The sequence below is a fragment of the Cetorhinus maximus genome, chromosome 2 (genome assembly GCF_964194155.1).
Source record: "Cetorhinus maximus chromosome 2, sCetMax3.hap1.1, whole genome shotgun sequence".
Classification (NCBI taxonomy): Eukaryota; Metazoa; Chordata; class Chondrichthyes; order Lamniformes; family Cetorhinidae; genus Cetorhinus; species Cetorhinus maximus.
In genome coordinates, this window is record NC_135880.1 from 134,184,105 (window position 1) to 134,208,035 (window position 23,931).

The 23,931-nt window shown below is 40.1% G+C and overlaps 1 protein-coding gene across 5 annotated transcripts in view; it reads right to left on the bottom strand.

Moving 5' to 3' along the window:
- Positions 1-7,653: 7,653 nt before the first annotated feature.
- The window catches only part of tstd2 (thiosulfate sulfurtransferase like domain containing 2), a 39,858-nt gene continuing 23,580 nt past the window's right edge, over positions 7,654-23,931 (bottom strand). For 4 of the 5 annotated variants that reach the window (XM_078569718.1, XM_078569731.1, XM_078569711.1 and 1 more), the window contains 5 exons: positions 15,819-15,924; positions 15,402-15,517; positions 11,275-11,433; positions 9,852-9,990; positions 7,654-8,302 (listed from right to left, as the gene is read on the bottom strand). In XM_078569718.1, coding sequence (XP_078425844.1) covers positions 8,070-8,302; positions 9,852-9,990; positions 11,275-11,433; positions 15,402-15,517; positions 15,819-15,924 — 753 coding nt within the window. In that variant the 3' untranslated portion in view covers positions 7,654-8,069. The remainder of the gene's footprint in view (positions 8,303-9,851; positions 9,991-11,274; positions 11,434-15,401; positions 15,518-15,818; positions 15,925-23,931) is intronic. The other variant, XM_078569725.1, reaches the window with a different exon arrangement.

Below are 23,931 nucleotides of genomic sequence, written 5' to 3' on the forward strand. Positions count from 1 at the left end.
TTTCACATGGTCCATCACTGACACTTCCCTTCCCTTCCTCGACTTCTCTGTCTCAATCTCTGGTGATAGACTGTCCACCAATATTCATTACAAGTCCACCGACTCCCACAGCTACCTCGACTACAACACACATCCTGCTCCCTGTAAGGACTCCATCCCGATGATGCCACTTTCCAAAACAGTGCTTCTGACATGTCTTCCTTCTTCCTTAACCGGTTTTCCGCCCATGGTGGTTGACAGGGCCCTCAACCGTTTAGGACCCATCTCCCGCACCTCTGCCCTCACACCTTCCTTTCCCTCCCAGAACCATGATAGGGTCCCTTTGTCCTCACTTTTCACCCCACCAGCCTCTGCATTCAAAGGATCATCCTTCGCCATTTCCGCTAATAATGCCACCACCGAATACATCTTCCCTTCACCCCCCACCCCGTTGGCATTCTGTAGGGATCGTTCCCTCCGGGACACCCTGGTCCACTTCTCCATCACCCCCTACACCTCAACCCCCTCCCACGGCACCTCCCCATGCAATCGCAGAAGGTGCAACACCTGTCCCTTTACTTCCCCCCCTCCTCAGCTTCACCTGTCTCACCCCCCTTAAACAGTATATATTTCACCACATTTCTACTTCTCTTTAGTTCTGAAGAGTCATACAGACTTGAAACGTTAACTCTCTTTCTTTCCACAGATGCTGTCAGATCTGATGTTTTTCCAGCAATTTTTGCTTTTGTTTCAGATTTCCAGCATCCGCAGTATTTTGCTTTTATCAATGAGGGGAAAAAACCGGCTTAACCTCGTCCTCACAAACCCATCGAGGTGCATTTGTCCATGACAGGATTGGTAGGAGTGACCACTGCATGGTCCTTGTGGAGCCAAAAGTCCCATCTTCACATACCCTCCATGTTGTGTGGCAGTATCAGCATGCTGAATGAGATAGATTTCGAACTGATCTAGCAACTCAACAAGGCATCCATGAGGCACTATGGGCCATCAGCAGCAGCAGAATTGTTCTCAACCACAATCTGTAACCTCATGGCCTGGCATACGCTCACTGTACCATTACCATCAAGTTGGGGGTTTAACCTTAGTTCAATGAAGAGTGCAGGAGAGCATGCCAGGAGCAGCATCACGTATACCTAAAAATGAAGTGTCAACCTGGTGGAGCCACAACATGTGACTACTTGCATGCCAAGCAGCATGTGCTAGACAGAGCTAAGTGATTCCACCACCAACGGATCAGATCAAAGCTCTGCAATCCTGCCACATCCAGTCGTGAATGGTGGTGGACAATTAAACAACTAACGGAAGGAGGAGGCTCCAAAAATAACCCTATCCTCAATGATGGAGGAGCCCAACACATCAGTGCAAAAGACAAGGCTGAAGCATTTGCGACCATCTTCAGCCAGTGCTGACCATAATAGTTAAATTTAGAATCATTATGGAAAAGCACAAAGATGGAACAGGAGCAAAAGTTCTAAATTTGGGGAAGACAACTTTTACGAAACTGAGAAGTGATCTAGTGAAATTGGACTGGAATCAACTACTTGATGGAAAATCAGTTACCAATCAGTGGGAGGTATTCAAAAATCAAGATTCCACAGGTACAGTGTAGACATGTCCCCACAAAGAAAAAGGGTGGTACTGCAAAATCTAGAGCCGCCTGGTTATCCAGAAGCATACAGGGTAAGGTAACACAAAAAGAAAGCTTAGAGGAGTATAGAAAGTACAGGGGTGAAACAAAGGAGGAAATTAGGAAAGCAAAGAGAGGATATGAAAAAATATTGGCAGGTAAAATCAAGGAAAACCCAAAGATGTTTTATCATTACATTAGGAGCTCTGTGCCAGCAGCAGCAGTCACAACTCAGCCTCCTCTGTTCCAAGAAAAACAACCCTAGCATGTCTAACTGTTCCTCATAGCTGCAATTTTCAAGCCCTGACAACATTCTTGTAAATCTCTTCTATACTCGCTCCACAGCAATTATGTCCTTCCTGTAATTTGGCAACCAGAACTATACACAAAATTCCATTTAGTCCCTCGAACCTGCTCCGCCATTTAATAAGATCATGGATGATCTGACAGTAACCTGAAATCTGCATCCCACCTACCCCTGATAACGTATCACCCCCTTGCTTACCAAGAATCTATCCACCTCTGCCTTAAAAATATTCAAAGACTTTCTTCCTGAAAAGGTGGCGGAAGCAGAGTTCTGAAGACTCACGACCCTCTGAGTGAAAAAATATTGCCTCATCTGTTTTAAATGGGCGACCCCATATTTTTAAAGTGACCCCTAGTTCTAGATTTTTCCACAAGAGGAAACATCCTCTCCACATCTATCCTGTCAAGACCCCTCAGGATCTTACATGTTTCAATCAAGTCACCTCTTACTCTTCTAAACTCCATTGGATACAAGCCTTGTTGTCCAACCTTTCCTCATAAGACAACCGACCCATTCCAGGTATTAGTCTGGTAAACCTCCTCTGAACTGCTTCCAATGCATTTACATCCTCCTTTAAATAAGGTGACTGATACTGTACACAGTATTCCAAATGTGGTCTCACTAGTGCCCTGTACAACAGAAGCATAACCTCCCTACTTTTGTATTCAATTCCCCTCGCAATAAATGATAGCTTTCCTAATTGCTTGCTGTACTTGCATACTGGTCTTTTGCAATTCATGTGCTAGGAAACCCAGATCCCTCTGCACCTCAGAGCTCTGTACATAGTTAAGGATTAGCAATAAATGGTTCATGTTTAAACATACAAGCCTCATGATCTCATCAGCGAGACACCAAACAAACCCATAACACAACATAATAGCAGCGATGGGATGAAAGGTGGCATTTAAATGATGAGCCCAGAACAGAATCCCAATATATGAAATACTAAAAGCAGCTGAAACCTGATCAGAGAGATGTGTGCCTAAGAAGAAAAATTGAAGCAGTTAAGAACTTTCACTGCAGATTTGGAAGCTGAGGAATCCACCAGAATGAGTGGAGGTCCATTGCAAGACCGAGTGATACAGGATGAAGGAACCTGGTCAGATCATAAGATGGGTGGGCAAAGCTACAAAAAAAAACTGTATTTACATTGTAGACTAGGCAGCAGTCCCAGGGACTCAGCAGGTTGCAGAAGCTGGAAGACAGCTGGAAGTAAAAAAAAAGTTTAAAAGAGATGGTCTGCAGAAAGCAAGCTTTGGAAGGAAACTTCGGAAGGGACTGATCGCCAAAGAGCCTGCCAAAATGGTAAAAACAAAGAAACCAACAGGCTGCAAACAGTCAATGAGAAAAATAGTCACTGCCTTAAAGGGGCAACAACATTTAAAGCTGTATCTAATATAAAAAAATTCAGCCATGGACAGAAAATTAGAAGAGCCAGACCCAGACCCATTTTGGATAAGGAAAAGATCAACACTGACAACATTTGGTGAGATATTAAAAGGCTTTGATCGACATTTTAAACTCAGAGCTGAAGACAGCCAAGATCCTAGAAGGTCTAGCACACCCTTAATAAAGCACCATGGGCAACAAAAGACCCCAGAGGGTGACAGAAGACCCCAGACTGAGGGCGAAAATATTCAAGCAAACCATAAGATGGTTGCTGACCATGTTGGTGCAATGAAATGCACAAGCCGAAGAATTTAGTGAAGAAGAAATAGCTGAGAAGCAGCTGAAAGGCTTAAAATAGAGCTTTTTGGAAATGCTGACTCAGCAACAGCAAATGGTAGAGCAGAGTGAGCAGTTGGCTGTGAATGAAGGAAAGCTATCTGAGGTAACTCAAAAGAAACAAAATGTGCAAAAAGTAAATGAAGCTATTCTACAAGAAAATGTTTGCATCAGAGATGAACTAGAAGATTTGAAGCGCAAAATTCAAGCTCAGTACACACCTTTGAAAACGCACGATAAACTAAAGTCTTCAATGAACCAAGCTGCTTGAGACCTGAACAAATTTCAGAGATGACACAAAGGTATCAGGAGGAAATAACAACCCTCAGTTCCACACTTGGCAAATCAAAGTGGGAGTTGGGAAAACTCAGCCAGGCAAAACAGCAGGCAGAAAAGGCATGCAAAGAAGTTGCGACCCTGAAAGGCTCTTTGAAAAATCAATATGTGGCCATCGAAAAAATGACATTTAATATTCCTTCAGAAAAAGCTGTATCGGAACTGTCAGTAGCAATGAAACAACACACCGAAGCTGAGACTGAGTTGGCAAGAGGTCAACAAGAAAATAAACTGTTGAAAGAACAGCTGATTGTCCCTCAAGATCAAATGCAAATTGACTGTGTAACCATTCAGCAATATGAAGAAATGAAGACAGTCTTAAACAGCAGCATGGAAGAACAGCAGAAGAAATTTAAGGAGGCTCTGCTTAATTATAGGAGAACTAGAGGTGAAGCAAGCAAGCTTCGTAAAGAAAGGACAACTTGTTGAAAGACCTTCAAATGCTACAAGGATCCCTCAGGTCAAAGTTTGTATCTCTGGAAAATTACGAAGAGAAGCAGAATGAATTTAATGTCGCTCTGAACAAACTGAAGAGCCAGTTGGCAGAGAAGATTCAGCAATGTTTGATATTCCAGGAGGAAGCTGAAAGCTACAAGAATAAGGCAGAGGAGCTGAAGAACCAGTTGAGTAACAATGACGAGCCATTGAAAGAAGCCATAGAACTTCCCAAGCTGTGAGCAGACAATGGAGCCATGAGTAGCACAATTACAGAACTGAAACAAGACTTCACCAGAGACAGACCTGGCCAACAGTGAAACCAAAATGGAAGGACAAGGGCAAAGTTCTGTTGTAGACAGAGAAAGACAGAAGTAAGATTGGAAAATGTAAATCCGACAGGGAAATGCAAGGAACCAGAAGAAGAAATAGCACTGGATGTCTCAGATATAGAGAACCACTGAGTTGTTGAAAAATGAAATGGCTGAAGTGAAAATCAAGAACAGGGAATGTCAAGAAAAAGTTGAGCAGTTGCAAGGGAAAGTAGAAGTTCTCACAAAGGAGCATGAAGCGTCTCAGATACAACTAGCAGAAGTAAAATTAAAGAATATGAGCTTGAAGGGTAGCACACATGAATCAGACTCTGCTAAGGAAGAACTGGTCAATGTAGAGAACCAACTTTCCCGTACGGAAGATGAGTTTGATGAAATGTTGGAACTTCGTCGTGAGAAGAGCAATGAAATTCTTGAATGTCGATCCAACCTGAGGAAAAGGAAAGATGAGATGCACAGTGTGGAAGAGCAAATCCAGACTTTAAAAGCAGAAAAGGAAAATCCTGAGCAACAGACTGACAATCTAGCAAGTGAATTGGAAGAATCTAAGAAGCAGTCAGTGACCATGGAAGAAAGGCTCCAAAAGGAACTGAATGCCCAGGTAAAGTTAAGTATGTATAAGGATATTGCCGATAACTCTGAAATAAAGACAACTGCACTCACTAGAGCTGATGATAAGATTCATAAGCTTGCAAAACGATTTGAAAATAAACCAGCAAACAAATGTTTGGTTGAAACTGTGAAACAAGTGGAAATCAAGGTTCCATTTGCGAAACGGCAACGTCCGGTAAGAACATGGCAGACACCACGGGAAAAGAAAATTTGAGAAATGAATGGAGTGCACATTCTCTGTGGAAGGAATGGGACAAAGCCACGGTGTCTAAAAAAAAGCAGACAGGTTCTTAATAAAGAGAAATGCTTTTTGAAGGAGCGCAAAAAGCGAATCAAGCGGAGATGACCAAGTACCAGGAACACAGAGTTACCTTTCCTCCAAATATGACAGACCGAGATGCAGAAGAACTGTCAAGCCTAAAGACCGCCTGAATTTATAAAGTCAGTGACTTGGGGTGGGGAGAAGGGATAGCAAGTAAAGATTGTATTGTAAATAGCTATAATCCGTTGGGAGGTAAGTTTTCTTTTGAGAAGGGGGATGTTGCATGTGTCTGCATGCCGTTGTAATGTAAATGTGCTCAGAGCAAGGATTAATGTGGGACTGGAGAATAGCACTTCCCACAGCATAATGTATGGAGTCACATGGTAAAAGACTCAGAACAGTCTAAAAGGAACCTGCATGGGAGCAGCACCATTCATGGGAGTAACTGGGATCTGTATATAGTTAAGCATTACCAATAAATGGTTCATGTTTAAACATACAAGTCTCAAGATCTCATCAACGAGACAGCAAACAAACCCATAACACAACAGCTCACTTCTCTTCTGCAGATACACCAAGACTTAGTTTGCACCCATAACTCTGCTTTATTTCAGACATAAAAGATTTTATATATATTGGGTAGTATCACAACATGATATAACATTGTTGGATGTAAGCAGAGGTATATCACAAATCTGATGCTGGTATTTCTTTGGACCACAGAAACACTATGCTTTAGTCCAAAGTAGATAGAAATCTCAATAGCCCTGTCCTGATATCAGATGAGATGTGACTAACTAGTATGACCTGGAAATTGTAGTTTTTTTTTTCCAAACTGGTTTATCCATTTCAGGATGAGACGGACTATTGCAACCATCCAGTGTTTCTATTGGCTCAGTACCAGTTGGGGTAGATAATTAGGTTGCAGACTTTTGTGACAATATAAGGTTATACATAGAAGTTACAACACACAAACAGATGAATCAAACTAAATATCCTGATTGCCATTCATCCTCCACCTGAGTAAATGGCCCTAGTTATTTTGATCCTGTTTCCATACCCTTCAGACCTCGTTTCGTCTCCATCTGTCCAACCTAATCTTGAATGTTGACATAAGATTCCTGTTGCTGTAACTTGTCGTATAAACAGGGTTTTCACCACAGATCTGTCAAAGTTATGATGCACAGTCAGAGGAAATTCAAGCTCACAGTTTCTGCCTCCGGCATTAACTCTGGATATAAATTTTACAGTTAAATCTCCTTGCCCTTCATTCTAAATCTCTTGCTTTTGATATTGTATCTATGACCCCCTCATTATAGAGGATTCATTTAGAGTTCATTCGCACGAGTGGACTCCAATTAGTCAATGATCCCTATGAGAGAAAGGATATCCAAAAATGGGCCCTATTTGATTTGTGAAAGAGACTTTGATAGTTTTAACTCCAAGGAAGCTGAAGTAATTTTGATGCTCCCATACTTTCTTTCTCAACACAAGCACAATTGTTCCAATGGCACAGGCTTCATGAGGGTCTACAACAGAAGGCAGGGTATTGGTATATCTTCCTTTCAAAAGTCAAAGTAATCGCACTGTTACTTTTGCAGTAGAAACCACATCGATTGCTGGGAAGTCTTAACAGGGTATCCAGTGCTAAATAGAGAAAATAGACCAATTCACCACAGTGACACAGTTTTGTAAAACTATTCCTAGTTTAGAAATTTACTGCAGATAACAGCATCTAACACCTCTTGATTTGGTATAACTGTATACACCACTACAAAGCAATTCTACGTAGACTATTTAGATTCTCTGGAGATAGACAGCAACAAAGGTCACTGCCTGTGGAACATGCATGGGCTTCTTCAATTATATCAATGAGGAAACCCATGTGGGTCATGCAGTTAGCAATCCATGGTGCTATCTGCCCCAGGAAATCTATGTTGTCTACATAACACCACTTTAAAGTGGCACTACATGAATTAATTTTTAGCCTGAAGACTTGAAATAGAATGAGTCAACACGATTGAGAATTTGTTGTTTATTGATTGTAATTTTTAATTCAATTGATCTAATTAATACAAGATTGCTATTAATTTAAGTTGCAAGTAACATGCTGATGAAAACCAACACCACAATAAATCTATATTTTAAATAGGACTATTAAAAAGTGTTAAAATAAAATCAACCTGGTATGTCATAAACCTAAAAACAGATTCTCTAAAAATATTATCTGGTCATTTATGCACTGCATGTGGGACCTTGTTACATGCAAACTGGCTGCCATGTTTCCTGCATTGCCATAGTGACTGCAATTCAAAGGTACTTAAGCACTTTTGAAATGTCCTGGGTTATTAAAGTTACTGCAAGTCCCAGCACCTTTTAAGTCTGATCCATTTTTTCTGGGTTTAAAACATTGGATAGTTTGAAAAGAATTATCTAATGTGGAAACATGACAGGGATTCGCACCCGTTTTTCAGTACATTCACATTCCTCTTTTCTTGGGTGGCCTGACTGAGTTTCAGATGTTGAGTTTTCCTTTTCTTGGCACACAATACAACAGGCTAGAAGGCCCTTTTCTCGACAGTGAACACATGACAAAACAAGCTGACAGCAGTAAGAGGTACTGCAGAGTCTGTATTCATCCCATGGGGCACCACAGTATCTGCACTCTAGAGAAGAAAAACAATGGATTAGTTTAATAAGCAATAGATTCACAAAAACAAGATAATTTAAACACGATTAGAAACGCAAGTTATAAGCACTAATGAACATGCTGAAGCCTGTGATAAAACCATACGTGGATCAATTGGATGCCTTACTCATTAAAGGTTGAGAGCCTGAGTTGAATGACTTGGAAGCTAATGCTGAAGGAAACAGTACAAGTCCCACAGAATGATGGCACCTTTTCTGAATTACGTGAAGCTGTGCAGAATGTTGCTCAGTTGACTGCATCTTTTTGGGAATGTGTGAGCAGCCCAGCCAACATTCTTCCTTCAACCAACACCATCAAAAACACATCAAAATCTGGTCATTAATTTCATTTACCTTTAACGAGATCTTACTGTGAGCAAATTAGATGTCATTTTCACCTACATAGCACTAGTGACACTTCAAAAGTGACTGATTGGTTGTGAATGTTTGGAGATACCCAATATAAATGCAGGCTTTCACCCCTTATTACCCAAGCCAGATTCCCTTTCTATTTGATTGGGGAGGAGAGGTTGTGTATTGAACTTCCAATAAAACTAGAGCAGGAGGTCTCACTGCTCTTGGAAGAATTTTCTTGATCTGGGACTTTGCACCAGTGGCTTAGTCAATCATCGTATGCCCTTTATTGTGCTTGGAGGTCAGCACACTCTGAAAGTCATGGGGCCTGAGAAGAGGTGTCACAGGCATTGATCACTGAAAATAAATCATGAGCTTTAAACATAAATCTTAAATGTGGAGTTGGCATTAATTGCAGGCTGAACATAACTGGAGCTGACCAGTTTTTCTACAGACAAGGTACCTGAGGATTCCATTTGGAGGCAGAATTAGGAAGATGAGCACGATACTAGACGGTTTTTACTTTTTGATTAAAACTAATAAAGTAGGACTTCCTATGCTCAGCCCTATGTAACAACTGTTGTTGTAACCTTATGTAACAAATGTTCTGCAGCATCACACTGCCCCCTTCACCTGCAGTTTAAAATTTTGAGCATATGTTACTGTAATACAGTGCTAAAAGATCTATCCACCAATTTACCATCCTGACAATCCCACATAATACATAGATGACATTTGTAAATTATTCCACTTTCTGGTTTATTCACTTGGTAGGAGGTTTTATACTTAAACAGCATTCAGCTTCAAAATAGTGACTAAAAAGAAATAGGAGTAGGCCCCAGCCCCTCAAACTCATTCCACCATCCCATTAGATATTAGCTGACTTGTATCTTCACATTTTTACCTGCCTTTGATCCATATATCTTGATATTCTTACTTAACAAAAATCTTTGGACCTCAGTTTTGAAAATTTCAACTGATTCAGTGTCCACAACCTTCGAGGGATAGAATTCCAGATTTCTACTACTGTGTTTGTAGAAAAAGTGCTTCCTGAATGGTCCCTCTCTAATTTTATTTTGGTAGCCCCTTGTTTTGGATTCTCCTAACAACAGCAAGAATCACTTCAATGGTTCAAATATAACAATGCATAAAAAGTTTATCCGTTGTACTTACCTGAAATAACGTCATCATTTGCAGAAATGGCATAGCGATTGTCAAAAACAAACAACTTTCCCCTGTAGAAGCCACTTGGAAACTGTTCCAGATATTTGTGAATTCCACCCTTGAGCTGGTAAACTTCCTTACACACATTCTAAATTGCAAGCATGAAGTAGTATTCAACAAATAAACTGAGAAGATACTTACTGCTAAATATCAATGGGGGTGATGGAAAATTTGGTCTCTAACACAGGAGTTTTTTTTTTGTCTTTGTGAGCCGTTTTGGTATGTACAATAGGCCATGTACATCAGTGGTTCTCAACCTTGGGTCCACAGAGAAATTCTAGGGGGTCTGAGAAATAATGTGAAATGTGAACTGGGAGGCAGGAGTGAGCTGGGCCTTACACCTAGCGGGGGGAGTATGCAATGATGGACAAACTCTGCAGTGAGAAGCAGGTACATTCATGTAATTGATATTTGTAACTAAATACCTGTCTTCTTAAGAGCATTATTAAATCACACTTTACATGCAGCACTTATATTTTGTGAGTATTTTATGCAAAAAGTTTGAGAACCACTGACATACATATACGAGAATAAATCCAGGCTCCTGCCTGACCAGTGAGTAGCCGCATTCAGTAGGATCAGGATTATTATGTCGTGCTTCTCTCTGAGCTCAGCATTTCATGAGGAGGGTTTGAAAGTACTACATTCGATGAAATATATTCCCAAAATAATTACAATTTTAAATAGAAGATGCTAAGACATCCTGAAGTTCTAAATTAGGATTCAATTACAGAAGAGGCAACGACATGAAGAGTAATCCTTTCTATATTTACAGGTGCATGGGATTCATAAGTAGGACAATCCTATGAGCAAGAAATCTAAACACCAAAAGTAGTAAGGTACTTCAGCTTCATGGGTTGGACTGTGAGCACCCGAAAACTAGGGGCTATAATGTGGATAATCCTGGTTTAACATCCTGTAACATACCCGAATACAGGAACAAAGTGACAGTTAAGTCAACAGTCCATTAAACATTAATTAAATATTCACAGAAAGACTAGTTAGACGAGTCTTGGATAGAATTAAATTGCTTTCACAGTCTTAATTAACTTTACCAATAACGTTAAACTATGTATGTGTGAACCACATTGACACTCGGTTAGTTTTAACGAAGAGCTTCATGTAAGATTACCCACAGAGGAACTCTAAAAATACATATCTTAAAAATGACAGGAAGCTCACCTCCAGGGAGTAATTTGTCAGTACTTATTCGCATGTGCTTTTCCTTTAATAGGTAAAATGAGTGAATCACTCTGGACTACAGTAATTTAATTCTACAAGTGCATAAATGTACAGCAGGTTTTTTGCCACGTCAAGTTAACCACAAGGCTTAAGGTTCCATGTAATGCTCCTATACCATTAATCATCTCACCTTTGACCTTAGATAGGCTGAGCCTCGTTCACAGCGGATTCCTCCTGTACAATACATAAGGACCTGTTTGTCCTTGAAACATTCCAAATTTGTATCGACATAATCTGGAAAGTAGCTGAATTTCCGGATATTAGGAGCAACGCAATGTTGAAAATTTCCCTAAGCAACACAAAGCAACAGCTATAGTTTAGCAATCAAATCTTAAGAGTACAAAAACTCTACAATAAGTACATATTCTGCCATTATTCAATAAAAAAGCTGATGCTAGAGTTCAGTGCAACACAAAAATTTTTATTCATGAAGAAACTATATGCCGTAAACCAATCAGTGAACTGACGTTATTGCATATTCACAGTGCTCCTCAGGACAATACAACAACAATTTTGAATGGGAATGGGAAGAGTTTCTTATCACAAACTGTGATGCTTATGCACCAGGAGGTAGCTCACGTCATCTGAGCTCATTCCAACCAGTTTTATTATATGGTCTGTCTGCCCCATGCGATATAATAACTGGTTTATCCAACCCAGATAATTGGTGGATTTTGACAGTTGACAGTACCTTCACCTGAGTCAAAGGATTTAGCTCAAGCCTCTTTCTAGGATTGAATATCTCACCTGACCCCCCCTTCCCCCACTGCAGTACTGAGGAGGAGATACATTGTTAGAGGTGCATTCTTTCCAATGAGACATCAAATCAAGGCCTTGTTTATTGCTTAAATGGGTGTAAAATATACTACCGTACCATTTGAAGAGGAGCAAGGAGTTCTCCGGTGTTCAGGTTAACAATACGACTACTTCTTTTACATAACAAAAGAAGGGTATCTACTCTGGCTGGCTACTTGATAGCATCTCGAGATGCTGAGTGTAGAAATAAGGTGGCTCACGCAACAGATCATCGTAAGCAGATTGATGTGATGTGTTCCATGGTGTGGGACTTATGGCCACAATCGTACTTCAGGTCACCTGTCATCTTACAGTACTGCAGTAGGTGACCACATCATCTATGCTCCCTGTGGATTTGGTTGAGTGCTGACCACTGTCGTCAAGGGTATTTGACATTTAGTATAGTAGTGAGATATGACCTTAGCTCAAAAGGGCATGATGTAGAATCAGCTTGGGCAGAGATAAGAAATAGTAAAGGTAAGAAGTCACTTGGAGTAGTTTACAGGGCCCCGAACAGTAGTTACACAGTAGGACAGAGTATACAGGAATAAATAAATGGGCATGTAAGAAAGGTATTGCATTGATCATGGGTGACTTTAATCTACATGTAGATTGGGCAAATCACACTGGCAAAGGTAGCCTGGAAAATGAGTTGAGTGTATTCTGGGCAATTTCTTACAGCAGTACATGCTAGCGCCAACTAGGGAGCAGGCTATTCTAGGCCTGGTTATGTGCAATGAGACAGGATTGATTAAAAAGCTCAAGGTAAAGGAACCTCTAGGCAACAGTGATCATAACATGATAGAATTTCACGTTCAGTTTGAAGGTAAGTAGAGTGGGTCTAAGACTAGTGTTTTAAATGAATGTTTTAAATTAAAGGTAATATCAGGGTATGAAGGCAGAGTTGGCTAAAGTGAATGGAAACTAGGTTAAAAGGTTAGGACAGTAGAAATGCAGTGGCAGACTTTGAAGGAGATGTGTCATAACTTTCAGCAAAAATGTATTGCAGTGAAAAAGAAAGGCTCTTTGAGATGGCAGCTTCATCCATGGCTAAATAAGGATAGTATCAAATTGAAACTCACCCTGTACAAATCTGTGAAGATTAGTGGTAGGTCAAAAGATTGAACAAATTTTAAGAACCAGCAAAAGCAGACTAAAAATAACAAACAGGGTGAAATTAGACTGAGATAGAAAGCTAGCTAGAAATATAAAAACAAATGGTAGGAGTTTCTGCAAGTATTTAAATAGGAAAAGAGTAACTAAAGCGATTGTTGGTCCTCTAGAGAGCATGTCTGGGGAATTAATAATAGAAAACAAGCATTGAACAGGTATTTTGTGTCTGTCTTTGGATCCTGCACGGGTACCAGCACGTTGGAAAATAGCAAATGTAACACGTTTGTTGGACTTCTGTAAGAGTAATGAGCTGCCTTGTCATGTATGTGATAAGATTCGTCCTCACGGCTCACTGTGTCCACATATATATATGGGCTGCCCAAGGCACACAACAAGTAATGTCCCTTTACGCCCTATCTTATCCATGACTGATTCTGCACAACATGAATTGACCAAATTGTTGGACGAGTTGCTACAAACAGCTCTGCACAAGTTTTCCACATACACGGTGAAGGATTTCTTCACCTTTGCGAAGACCATACAAGGTTTGCATATCAATAGCAATGATGTATCCACGTGCTCGTTCAAAATAGCTAGCCTATTCACCAATGTACCACTCAAGCCACAGGCATTTGCACCACGTCACTATTTCATGTTGATCTTGATGCGCCACCATTGTCTGAACCTATATTCATCGAACTTATGGACTCAGAAACTCATGCAGTTGAGTTCAGTTTTAACAACATTTATGCCCAAGTAGATGGTGTTGCCATGAGAACCTCTGAAGGCCCAGCTCTTGCAAGCATCTTTGTCGATTTCCGCAGGAAACACGTCTTCGATGGAATGATACCTAACTTCCAACCTCTGCATATTTCTGATACACAGATGAAATATTTGCTATATTTGAATCTGCAGCTGCATGTAAGAATTTCCTTACACATCCTAATGGGCTCCATCCTGCGCTCAAATTTGCCTTTGAAATGGAGCAGTCAAATGAACTCCCTTTCCTCAAAGTACTAGTTGAGAAACCTGCCAATGGTTCTCTTCTACTGTCTACTGCAAGCCTACCTTCACTGATTAATATATGTATTGGGATTTCTACGGTTCCACGCGTTATTAGATTGGCCTTATCGACAATCTTGTAAATAGGGCCCGAGCTATTTGCTCACCGTGTAACTTTGATGCCAAAATAGGGCTCATCAAAGCTATCCCATGGGATAACGGTACCTAATCAGATCATTGTTCGCTGTATCTCGCACAAACTCATGGATGGACCTAAGGCTGCTGCGTTTGGTCCTGAAATGCACCCAGTCCACATCAGATTACCCTGCGGTATCTCAAAAATGTGAGCAACAGGTGAAGCTAGCCATTGCAGGTTGCTACTATGCAGTAGCAACACAAGTGGTATTCTCCACTAACAGGATGCTGCCTTCAAGCCAAAAAGACATTCCGCCTATCACACAAATGAGTAATGCGATATATGAATTTCAATGATGTGATGCCAGGTATGTAGGACGTACGTCCCGACGACTGGTGGATCGTATCAAGCAGCACGTTGTTTCAGCTGTTCGCAACAGGCAAAGTACGAACCAGTGTTTGCAAAACTAAAAACGGTGTCCAACATTAGATGTGATTCCGTGATTGGACAGCACTTGCCAGACAATCCTGAATGTGCTAAGAACTACCTGACAACCAATTTAAGATTATCAATCAGACTCGCAATGTGGCTCACTTACGTGTACTAGAAGGTACATATATTCATACACAGTGCCCTGTCCTTTGTAAACAGAAAGAGCATGTCGATGCATTGTGCCTTTTTCAATGAAAAAAGCTTGGGGACAGTCATTCCCTGGTTCATTTCCCATGACAATGCCTTGACCAGAATCAACCTGCCTGCTTTGAATTTAAACAAAAGCTAGTTAACTGTTAGCTGGTACATTCTCCATGGCAACGCCTCTACCAGAATTCACTTGCCAAACAATCAGCGTACTCTTCTTATGCAGTATAAATTGCTGTTCCCTTTACAATTGGTATTCTTGCAAATCTATCTTGGTGAGTGAAAAGCTTCAACAGCATGCCTCTATTTTTCAGTCACACTCAAGTTTTGTACTGCCAAGCGACTAAATGTAACACTTTCATTCAAGAAAGGAGGGAACAGAAAGCTAGAAACTATAGACTAGTTAGACTAACATCTGTCATAGGGAAATCAACAGAATCCATTATTAAGGAGATTATAGCAGGATACTTAGAAAATCATAATAGGCTCAGAGAGAGTCAACATGGTTTCGTGAAATGGAAATAGTGTTTAACTAATTTATTTATTTAAAAATTATTTGTATAAATACTCACTATTTTGCTCTCATAGAAGTTCCTGCAGTCCAACAGAATGGTGTCTTTTCGAATTTGGGCATTGTTGGACAACGCTTCTATTTTTCTGTGGAATTCTTCGGGAGTTAAATGAATTCCTATGATACCATTTATAAAATGAGCACAAAAGCAAACAAGTTACAGCTGTGCTCAACATTAGCATTGCTACAATAAAATTAAATAGTTATTCAGTTATGCCAGCAAGATCTAGTTATCTAGCTAAACAAAGCCTTTGTTTATTTCAGATCCTGCTCTCACCCCAAAACCACTCTGGTACTCAAAAATAATCATCAACGATAATAGTGGCACAAATTATACATGAACTGCAGTGCCATTTATGAACAGATTTTTAGTTATACAATGTACCAGCAACTAATCCAATGTTGCTCCTTCACTTACCAGCATCTTTATAAGAAACCTTCTCAGGATCCACTCCCATGGGAACAACCTCTTTAAAAACTCCAACTCGCAGCTCTTGGAAACAGTGGGATCCTCCTGCACTCCGCTTAGCCACAAATATTTATTGTAAGAATTCTTTTGTAGGTACCAGAGATATGAACAGCGCGAATGGATTTACATATCAATGCAGGAAATGCAATATATTAAATTTTGGATTTATCAGAATATTATTAAAAAACATAAAACGGTGAATGTAAAAGCACAATATCAAAGTTTGCAAAGATGCAATCTGAACTCTTCAGAACGTGGCCTCAGATTTCAAATTAAAGCATTCTTGCCCACATAATAAACTTGTCCGCAAAATTTAAGTCCACAGATACGAAACTGAGTAAGGTCTAAGGAACAGAAAGTAGACAGTAGTGGTGAATGATTATTTTTCAGACTGGAGGGAAGTGTGCTGTGGTGTCCCCCTGGGTAATGCGTTGGTACACTGCTTTTTTTGATATAAATTAATGACAGGGGCTTGGGTATACAAGACATAACTTCAAAGTTTGAAAATGACACAAAATTGGGAAATGTAGTTAACGATGAGGAGTATAGCAGAAGACTTCAAGACGACGTAGACTGGTGAAATAGGAAACCTCATTGCTGATAAAATTTAAAATAGACAAGTGTCAAGTGATTCATTTTGGTAGGATGGAGAGAGGCAATATAAACTAAACTGTAAAACTTTCAAGGCAGTACAGAAAGCGAGAGACCTGGAGTTTCGTACACAAAACTTTGAAGTTGGCAAAGCTTAAAAGTCCGTTGAAAAGGCCTTTTCCATAAGAGTAGAAAATCATGCTGAACCGTTATAAAACACTGGTTAGGCCCTGCCTTGAGTATTCTGGAAAATCTGGGGACCATGCTTTAGGAAAGATGTCAAGGTCTTAAAGAGGGTGCAGAGGGGATTAGCTAGAATGATAACTGTGAAGAAAGACTTCAATTATGTAGAGAAAATGGGGTTGTTCCTACAGCAGAAAAGCTTAAGGGGAGATTTGATAGGTCTTGATAGAATAAATAAGGAGAAACCATTTCCACTGGTAGAAGGGTTGGTAAACAAAGGATGCAGGTTAAAGAACCAGAGGTGACACAAGGGAAAAAACAAATTATGTAGTGAGTTATTATCTAGGATGTACTGCCTGAAAGGGGGTTGAACCAGATTCATTAATTACTTTTAAAAGGGAATTGAATGAATACTTGAGAAGGGAAAAATTTCTGGGCTATGGGAAAAGGGCAGGGAGTGAGACTAATTGTTTGGCTCTTTCAAAGAGCCAGCACAAGTACACTTGTCCAAATGGTCACTTTCTGTGTTGTATCATTCTTTGATATCATAATCCCTTAATTAAGTGTCTATCATACTCACAGGTTAATAAGCCCATAAAAATGCAAATAAAGTAGCGGAATTTGATTTTGGAGGGATAGACTTGAAAAGCACAGACGTTATACTAAACTTGTATAGACCACACTTGAGAGTTCCGGTCTCCAAATTATAAAAACAAAATTTACATGCACAGAGGTAGGAGCAAAAAAGATTTACGAGGATGATACCAGAACTGAAATGGCATTCCTATCAGGAAGAGCTGAGGTTCTTTTCTCTAGAAAATAGAAGGCTAATAGTGGTGTTGTGATTGACATGTTTCAGATTATAAAATAGAGATGTTTCCATTTGTGGTGGAGACTAAAAATAGGGGTTTAAGTATAAGATTGTCACTAATAAATTCAATAAGGAATTCAGGAGAAAGTGACACTCACTGCCACAAGGATTAGTTGAGGCAAACAGCATGGATATACTTAATGTGGAAAGCTAAATAATACAGGAAGAAAGGAATAGAAGGCTATCCTGATAGGGTTAGATGAAGGTGGTGAGGCGGAGGCTCCTGTGGAGCTTAAACACAGGGCAAAATACTATTTCTACACAGTACATTCTAAATAATCTACATATACAAATACAGATACATGCACACACACATACGCATGCACAAAGGTTTCCAAATTGCTCAATATGCACATACATCAATCATACCGAACATGCAGATTGTAATTAGAGGCATCTGAATGACATGAAACCTTTACTCAAGTGGGTTATCTTTATCTGACCCCAATGCCAATGTACACCCCTACCCACCATTATGATCCTTCCCTAGGGATTGCATTTTGATGTATTGGGAATGCTTGTGTGTTCCTATAAACCCTAGAAAATGTGAAGGATACATATGCTGGAAAATTGACATTTTATTTTTATCAACAACTCTCAGGTCAGATACAGCCTGGAGCAAAATACCTTGAAGCTCCCACCATACTCTAGCAACATGTCTCAATCTCAGAAGTGTACTCTCTTTATTGCATCAAAGTGAATATTTTAATTTCCCACACTCCTCATTCTTACTTCCCTTCTCAGTGAGCTTAATAACTTGTGTCCAACTTTGGGAAGTTCTGTTTCATGAGCCTGTCCCCACTGGAAACTAGGTCAAGAGCACCCACAGAAATTTCAGTTAGGACTTTATAGTTATCTACAAAGAAACTTTCAGCCAATTATACAGGGCTAAATTAAAACCCAGGTCCCAGAGAGGACCTACTGTGCAACCTAATTTCAATTTTTTTTTATTGTAAAGAACATATCCTTTTATTTCTGTTGGACTGTGGGTTAAAATTACAATGGCTGCAGTTTGAAAGACATGTCTACTGGAACAGTGTGAGGGATATGTACAATGTTGCTGACCTGGTACAGAGTGTGCCATGAAAGGCAGGATGGTGCTGAGGAGTTTGGTCTAATGGGAAGCTGCCTGGCAACAACATTTTAATTGGCTCCTAACCAGGTGATCAGAATTTGTGTGAGAGCAGTGCAGAATAGCTCCTAGCCTGAAAGGGAAAAGACCTAAAACCTCTGCCTCCTGTGTGTGTCAGATTACAGTAATTCTACAATAGCAGCTAGCTGGCTTTTTCTCTCATATCTCTATAACCTGCTCTCTCTCTGAAAACCTGTCAAGAGGAAAAGGGGAAAATCACCGTTAGAGACATTGAAAAGCAAGTGCTCAACCAGTGAACTAAAGACTGAAAGTGCTGGGAAGACCGCCTCATGTCATCAACAAAGAACTGAAAGGAATTTGGAAGACATCGATCAAAATCAACCCATCGAGTCCTGCACTCTGGAATTGATGCTATTGAACTGTTTTATCCCACCCTTAAGATCCATGTTTTTGTATGTCTTGTATGTGTGCGTATAGGGATTTAATAAGGGGTAGAATTTAAGTTATAGAGTTAGAAATTGGCATTTCATATCTTTCTTTTGCCACTGGTTAAAGACAATTTGTTCAATAAACAGTTGTTTAATGAAGTTTACAAACCTGGTGCTTGTATTCTGTTAACCCAAATTAAACAATTAGGTGGATTGATCAAACTTTTTACATTTGTCGCAGCTCATGGAGCAGTGGAGCTTGATATTGCAGTGCACTATCCCTGGTGAGTCGTGACAAAGTTTGGGGGCTTGGTCCGGGATAGTTTGGAACAACGACGATTTGTATGTAGATTTAGTAAGTAATAAAAGCTAAATGGAAACACCAGGTTTGTACTGTCAAAAATAAGATGGCACTGGAAACTGCTAAAGCTTTTCTGCAAGTGGAAGGCATGTCCCTGACGATTTTACAAGGGATCCCAAAAGCCAGGTTAATCGAATTGGCAAGTAAATCAAAAGTAGGATTGCCTGCCAAAGCTAGGAAGGCACAGATAATCGAAGAGAAAGCACAGCATTTCAAGTTGAAAGGAATACCTGAGAGATCGAGTTCTCCAAGGGGTGGTTCATTGGAATGGGCTAAAATTCAGTTGCAAATGAAAAAACTTGAGCTAGAGGCAGCAGAAAGAGAAAGGGCATTTTAAATGGAGTTAGAAATGGTGAGATTAGACAAGCAGGAAAGAGAAGAGAGACAGAAAATTCCAGCTTAGAATGCCAGCAGTTAAAAAAGAGACGCCAGTAGGTGAGGCAGGACATATTTCCAGGTCAGAACCCAGCGGGGAGATGTTTAGATTTGTACAAGCTCTTCCAAGGTTTGAGGAAAGGGATGTTGAAGCATTATTTATTTTCTTTGAGAAGATAGCTAAACAGATGAACTGGCCAAAGGAATACTGAACATTGCCCATGCAGAGCAAATTAACAGGTAGAGCACAGGAAATGTATGCTTCACTGTCAGAGGAGGTTTCTTGGGATTATGATGTGGTGAAAAAGGCTATTTTGAGTGCAACTCATATGAGTTGGTCCTTGAAGCATATAGACAAAAGTTTCAAAATTTAAGGAACCAGCCTGGCCAAACTTACATTGAATCCGAAAGGATTAAGCAAAGCAGTTTTGACAGGCGGATTCAAGCATTAGTTGAAACTACCTATGAAGTTCTCAGAGAGATGATTCTCTTGGAAGAATTTACAAACTCCCTACCTTCTGTAATAAGAACCCATATTGAAGACCAAAGGGTTGCAACTGCTAGACAGACAGCAGTTATGGCTGACGATTATGAGCTGATCCATAAAACTAAACCTTTTTCCATCACCCCGATAAATTTGAAAAGGATAGAAAGTAGGAGAGTGAAAGGAAGGCAAGCAGCCAGGGTAAAGAATGGATAGCTGGGAATACCGTGAGATCTGCCCCCCAGATCAGGAAGGAAGGTACAAAGGGTGCAGGTGAAACGTGAAGGCCTAAGTGTTTCCATTGTAATAATGTGTGACACATTTGTTCAGATTGCTGGAAGTTGCATGGGCTAGAAGCCCATGGGACTTATTAGAGTTCATAAGATAGAGTCTGAAAAGGGAACTCAAAGAAAATGCCACAGATCAAATTGTAGCTTTAACAACAAATAAAGGACTGGAGGTAACCACTGCTGTGAATGCAGGTGAAGTGAATAAGGTAGATGGGAGATATAAAGGGTTTTTGTCTAAAGATAACCCCTTTTTCATCAAATGATGCAGCTAAACCCATAACTATATTAAAGGACACTGGAGCTACTCAAACTCTTTTGCTTGAGAAGGACCTTGTTTTCCCTCCAGAGAGTTCAATGAAAACCAAAGTATTGGTAAATGGATTAAGTGGAGAGTATATCCCGGTTCCATTGTAAAAAGTGCAATTGGAGAGTGATTTGTTGTCTGGATCGGTGGTTGTAGGAGTGGTTAAGAAATTACCAGATGATGAGTTGATTTACTCCTGGGAAATGATTTGGCTTCGCCCATAATTACGGAAAGATTGAGAGAGACTAAAGAGATGGAGCAGTTACAAGAACATGTTCCTGGTATTTTTCCATCATGTGTGATGATCAGAGCAATAGCTAAACAAAGTCCATCACCAGAGGTCAAAGTAATACCAGGAGCAGACCTTAGAGAAAGGATGAGGATAATTCAGAGGAAGTGTTTGACATGTCTTCATTAATTGAGGCTTGGAAAGCAGATCCAGAGTTAAAGTTAGCACAGTCAGCTCACACTGAAGTGAAGGCTGAAGGAGTTCCAGAGTGCTATTTCATTAAAAACGGAGTACTGATGAAGAAGTGGAGACACCCTCATAGGCCTGCAGATGAGGAATGGACGGTTGTTCATCAGATAGTGTACCGCCCAAATATCATAAGGAGATATTGAGTAGCAGCACATGAAATTCCTATGACAGGACATAAGACCATAACCATAAGACGTAGGAGAAATAGACCATTCTGCCCACCAAGTCTGCTCCGCCATTCAATGAGATCATGGATGATCTGATAATCCTCAACTCCACTTTCCTGCCTTTTCCCCATAACCCTTGATTCCCTTACTGATTAAAAATGTCTATCTCAGCCTTGAATATACTTAATGACCCAGCCTTTACAACCCTCTGCGGTAAAGAATTCCACAGATTGACTACCCTCTGAGAAGAAATTCCTCCTCATCTCTGTTTTAAATGGGCACCCCCTTACTCTGAGATTATGCCCTCTGGTCCTAGACTCTCCCACAAGGGGAAACAACCTCTCAGCATCTACCCTGTCAAGCCCCCTAAGAATCTTAGATGTTTCAATAAGGTCGCCTTTCATTCTTCTAAACTCCAATGAGTACTGGAACAACCTATTCAACCTCTCCTCATAATCCCTCCATACCCGGAATCAACCTAATGAACCTTCTCTGGACTGCCTCCAATGCCAGTATATCTTTCCTTAGATAAGGGGACCAAAATTGTTCACAGTATTCTAGGTGTGGTCTAACCAGTGCCTTGTATAGTTTTAGCAAGACTTACCTATTTTTATACTCCATTCCCTTTGAAATAAAGGCCAACATTCCATTTGCCTTCTCTATTACCTGTTGAACTTGTATGTTAGCTTTTTGGGATTCGTGCACAAGGACTCCCAAATCCCTGTGCTGCAGCCTTTCTCCATTTAAATAATATTCAGCTCCTCTATTCTTCCTGCTAAAGTGCATTTTTTCCCACATTATATTCCAGTAGGAATATGGAAAACCCAAGCATCAATAAACAGGCATTTTACCTGGCCAAGACTTCATAAGGGCATAGTGCAATTTTGTAAAACGTGTCATACATGTCAGGTAGTATGTGAACCTCGACATGTAGTCAAACCAGCATCTTTAATACCCATACCAGTTTTTGATGAACCATTCAATCGGGTATTAGTAGATTGTGTAGGACCATTACCCAAAATGAAAAAAGGACATCAGTATATCCTTACAATCATGGATAAGACAACCCGATTTTCAGAAGCTATTCCTTTAAGGACAATTATAGCTAAGGTGGTAGTGGAAAAGTCAACTCAGTTTTTCACTTGTTATGGCCTACCAATTGAAATACATTCTGACTAAGGTTCTAATTTCATGTCTAAAATTTTCCAGGACATAATCAGCAGTTTGGGTATCAAGCAAATAAAGTCTGCCCATCATCCACAGGCACAGGGAGTTTCAGAGAGGTGCCATCAGACTCTCAAAACCATGATTAAGACCTATTGCCATGAATACCCAAAGAATTGGGACAAAGGATTAGATTTCTTACTATTTGCTACCAGAGATTTTCCAAATGAATCCCAAATCCCTCTGTGCTGCAGCTTTCTGCAGTCTTTCTCCATTTAAATAATACTCAGCTCCTCTATTCTTTCTGCCAAAGTGCATAACCTCACATTTTCCCATTTATATTCCATCTGCCACTTTTTTGACCACTTAATGAACCTGTCTATATCCCTCTTTAGACTCCTCGTGTCATTCTCACCACTTGCCTTCCCACCTATTTTTGTATCATCCGTGAATATGGCAATAGTACATTCACTTCCCTCATCTAAGTCATTAATATATGTTGTAAATAATTGAGGCCCCAGCACTGATCACTGTGGCACACTAGTTACAGGTTGCCATCCTGAAAATGCCCCCCTGATCCCAACTCTCTGTCTTTTAATAGTTTGCCAATCCTCCATCCTTGCTAATATACTACCCTTAACACCATGGGCTGTTTTCTTATTAAGTAGCCTTATGTGTGGTACCTTACCAAATACCTTTTGGAAATCCAAATATATTAGACCTACTGGTTCCCCTTTATCTATCCTGCGTGTAAAGAGGTCCATTAAAAGTAATTAAGGAAAAGTTTCTAAAGCAGAAAGACGAATCCTCCATGTTGGATTACGTGTCCATGTTTCTAGACTCACAGGAGCATGTAAAGCAGCATGAGAAATCATGAGGTTTTTGGGAATGTGGGGGTTTTATTGGAAGCTTGTGCCTAACTTCAGCACAATAGCTGTACCTCTCACCAACTTGTTAAGAAAACAGGTAAAAGTGGTACGGTAAGCAGAATACCAAGCAGCCTTTGAAAAGCTGAAGGCAATCTTAATAAATGAACCAGTGTTGACCACCCCTGACTTTGCCAAACCTTTTAAAATGGCAGTTGATACTAGTGACTTAGGGGTAGGTGCATTACAAGATGATAAATTAGTAATAGAGAAGCCGGTGGGGTACTTTTCCAACTAAATCAATATGAGAAGAGCTACTCTACAGTAGAAAAAGAAACTCTAGCATTGTTGTTGTCTCTTCAACACTTTGAAGTTTATGTCTGACACGATAACAAAGAAACACTAGT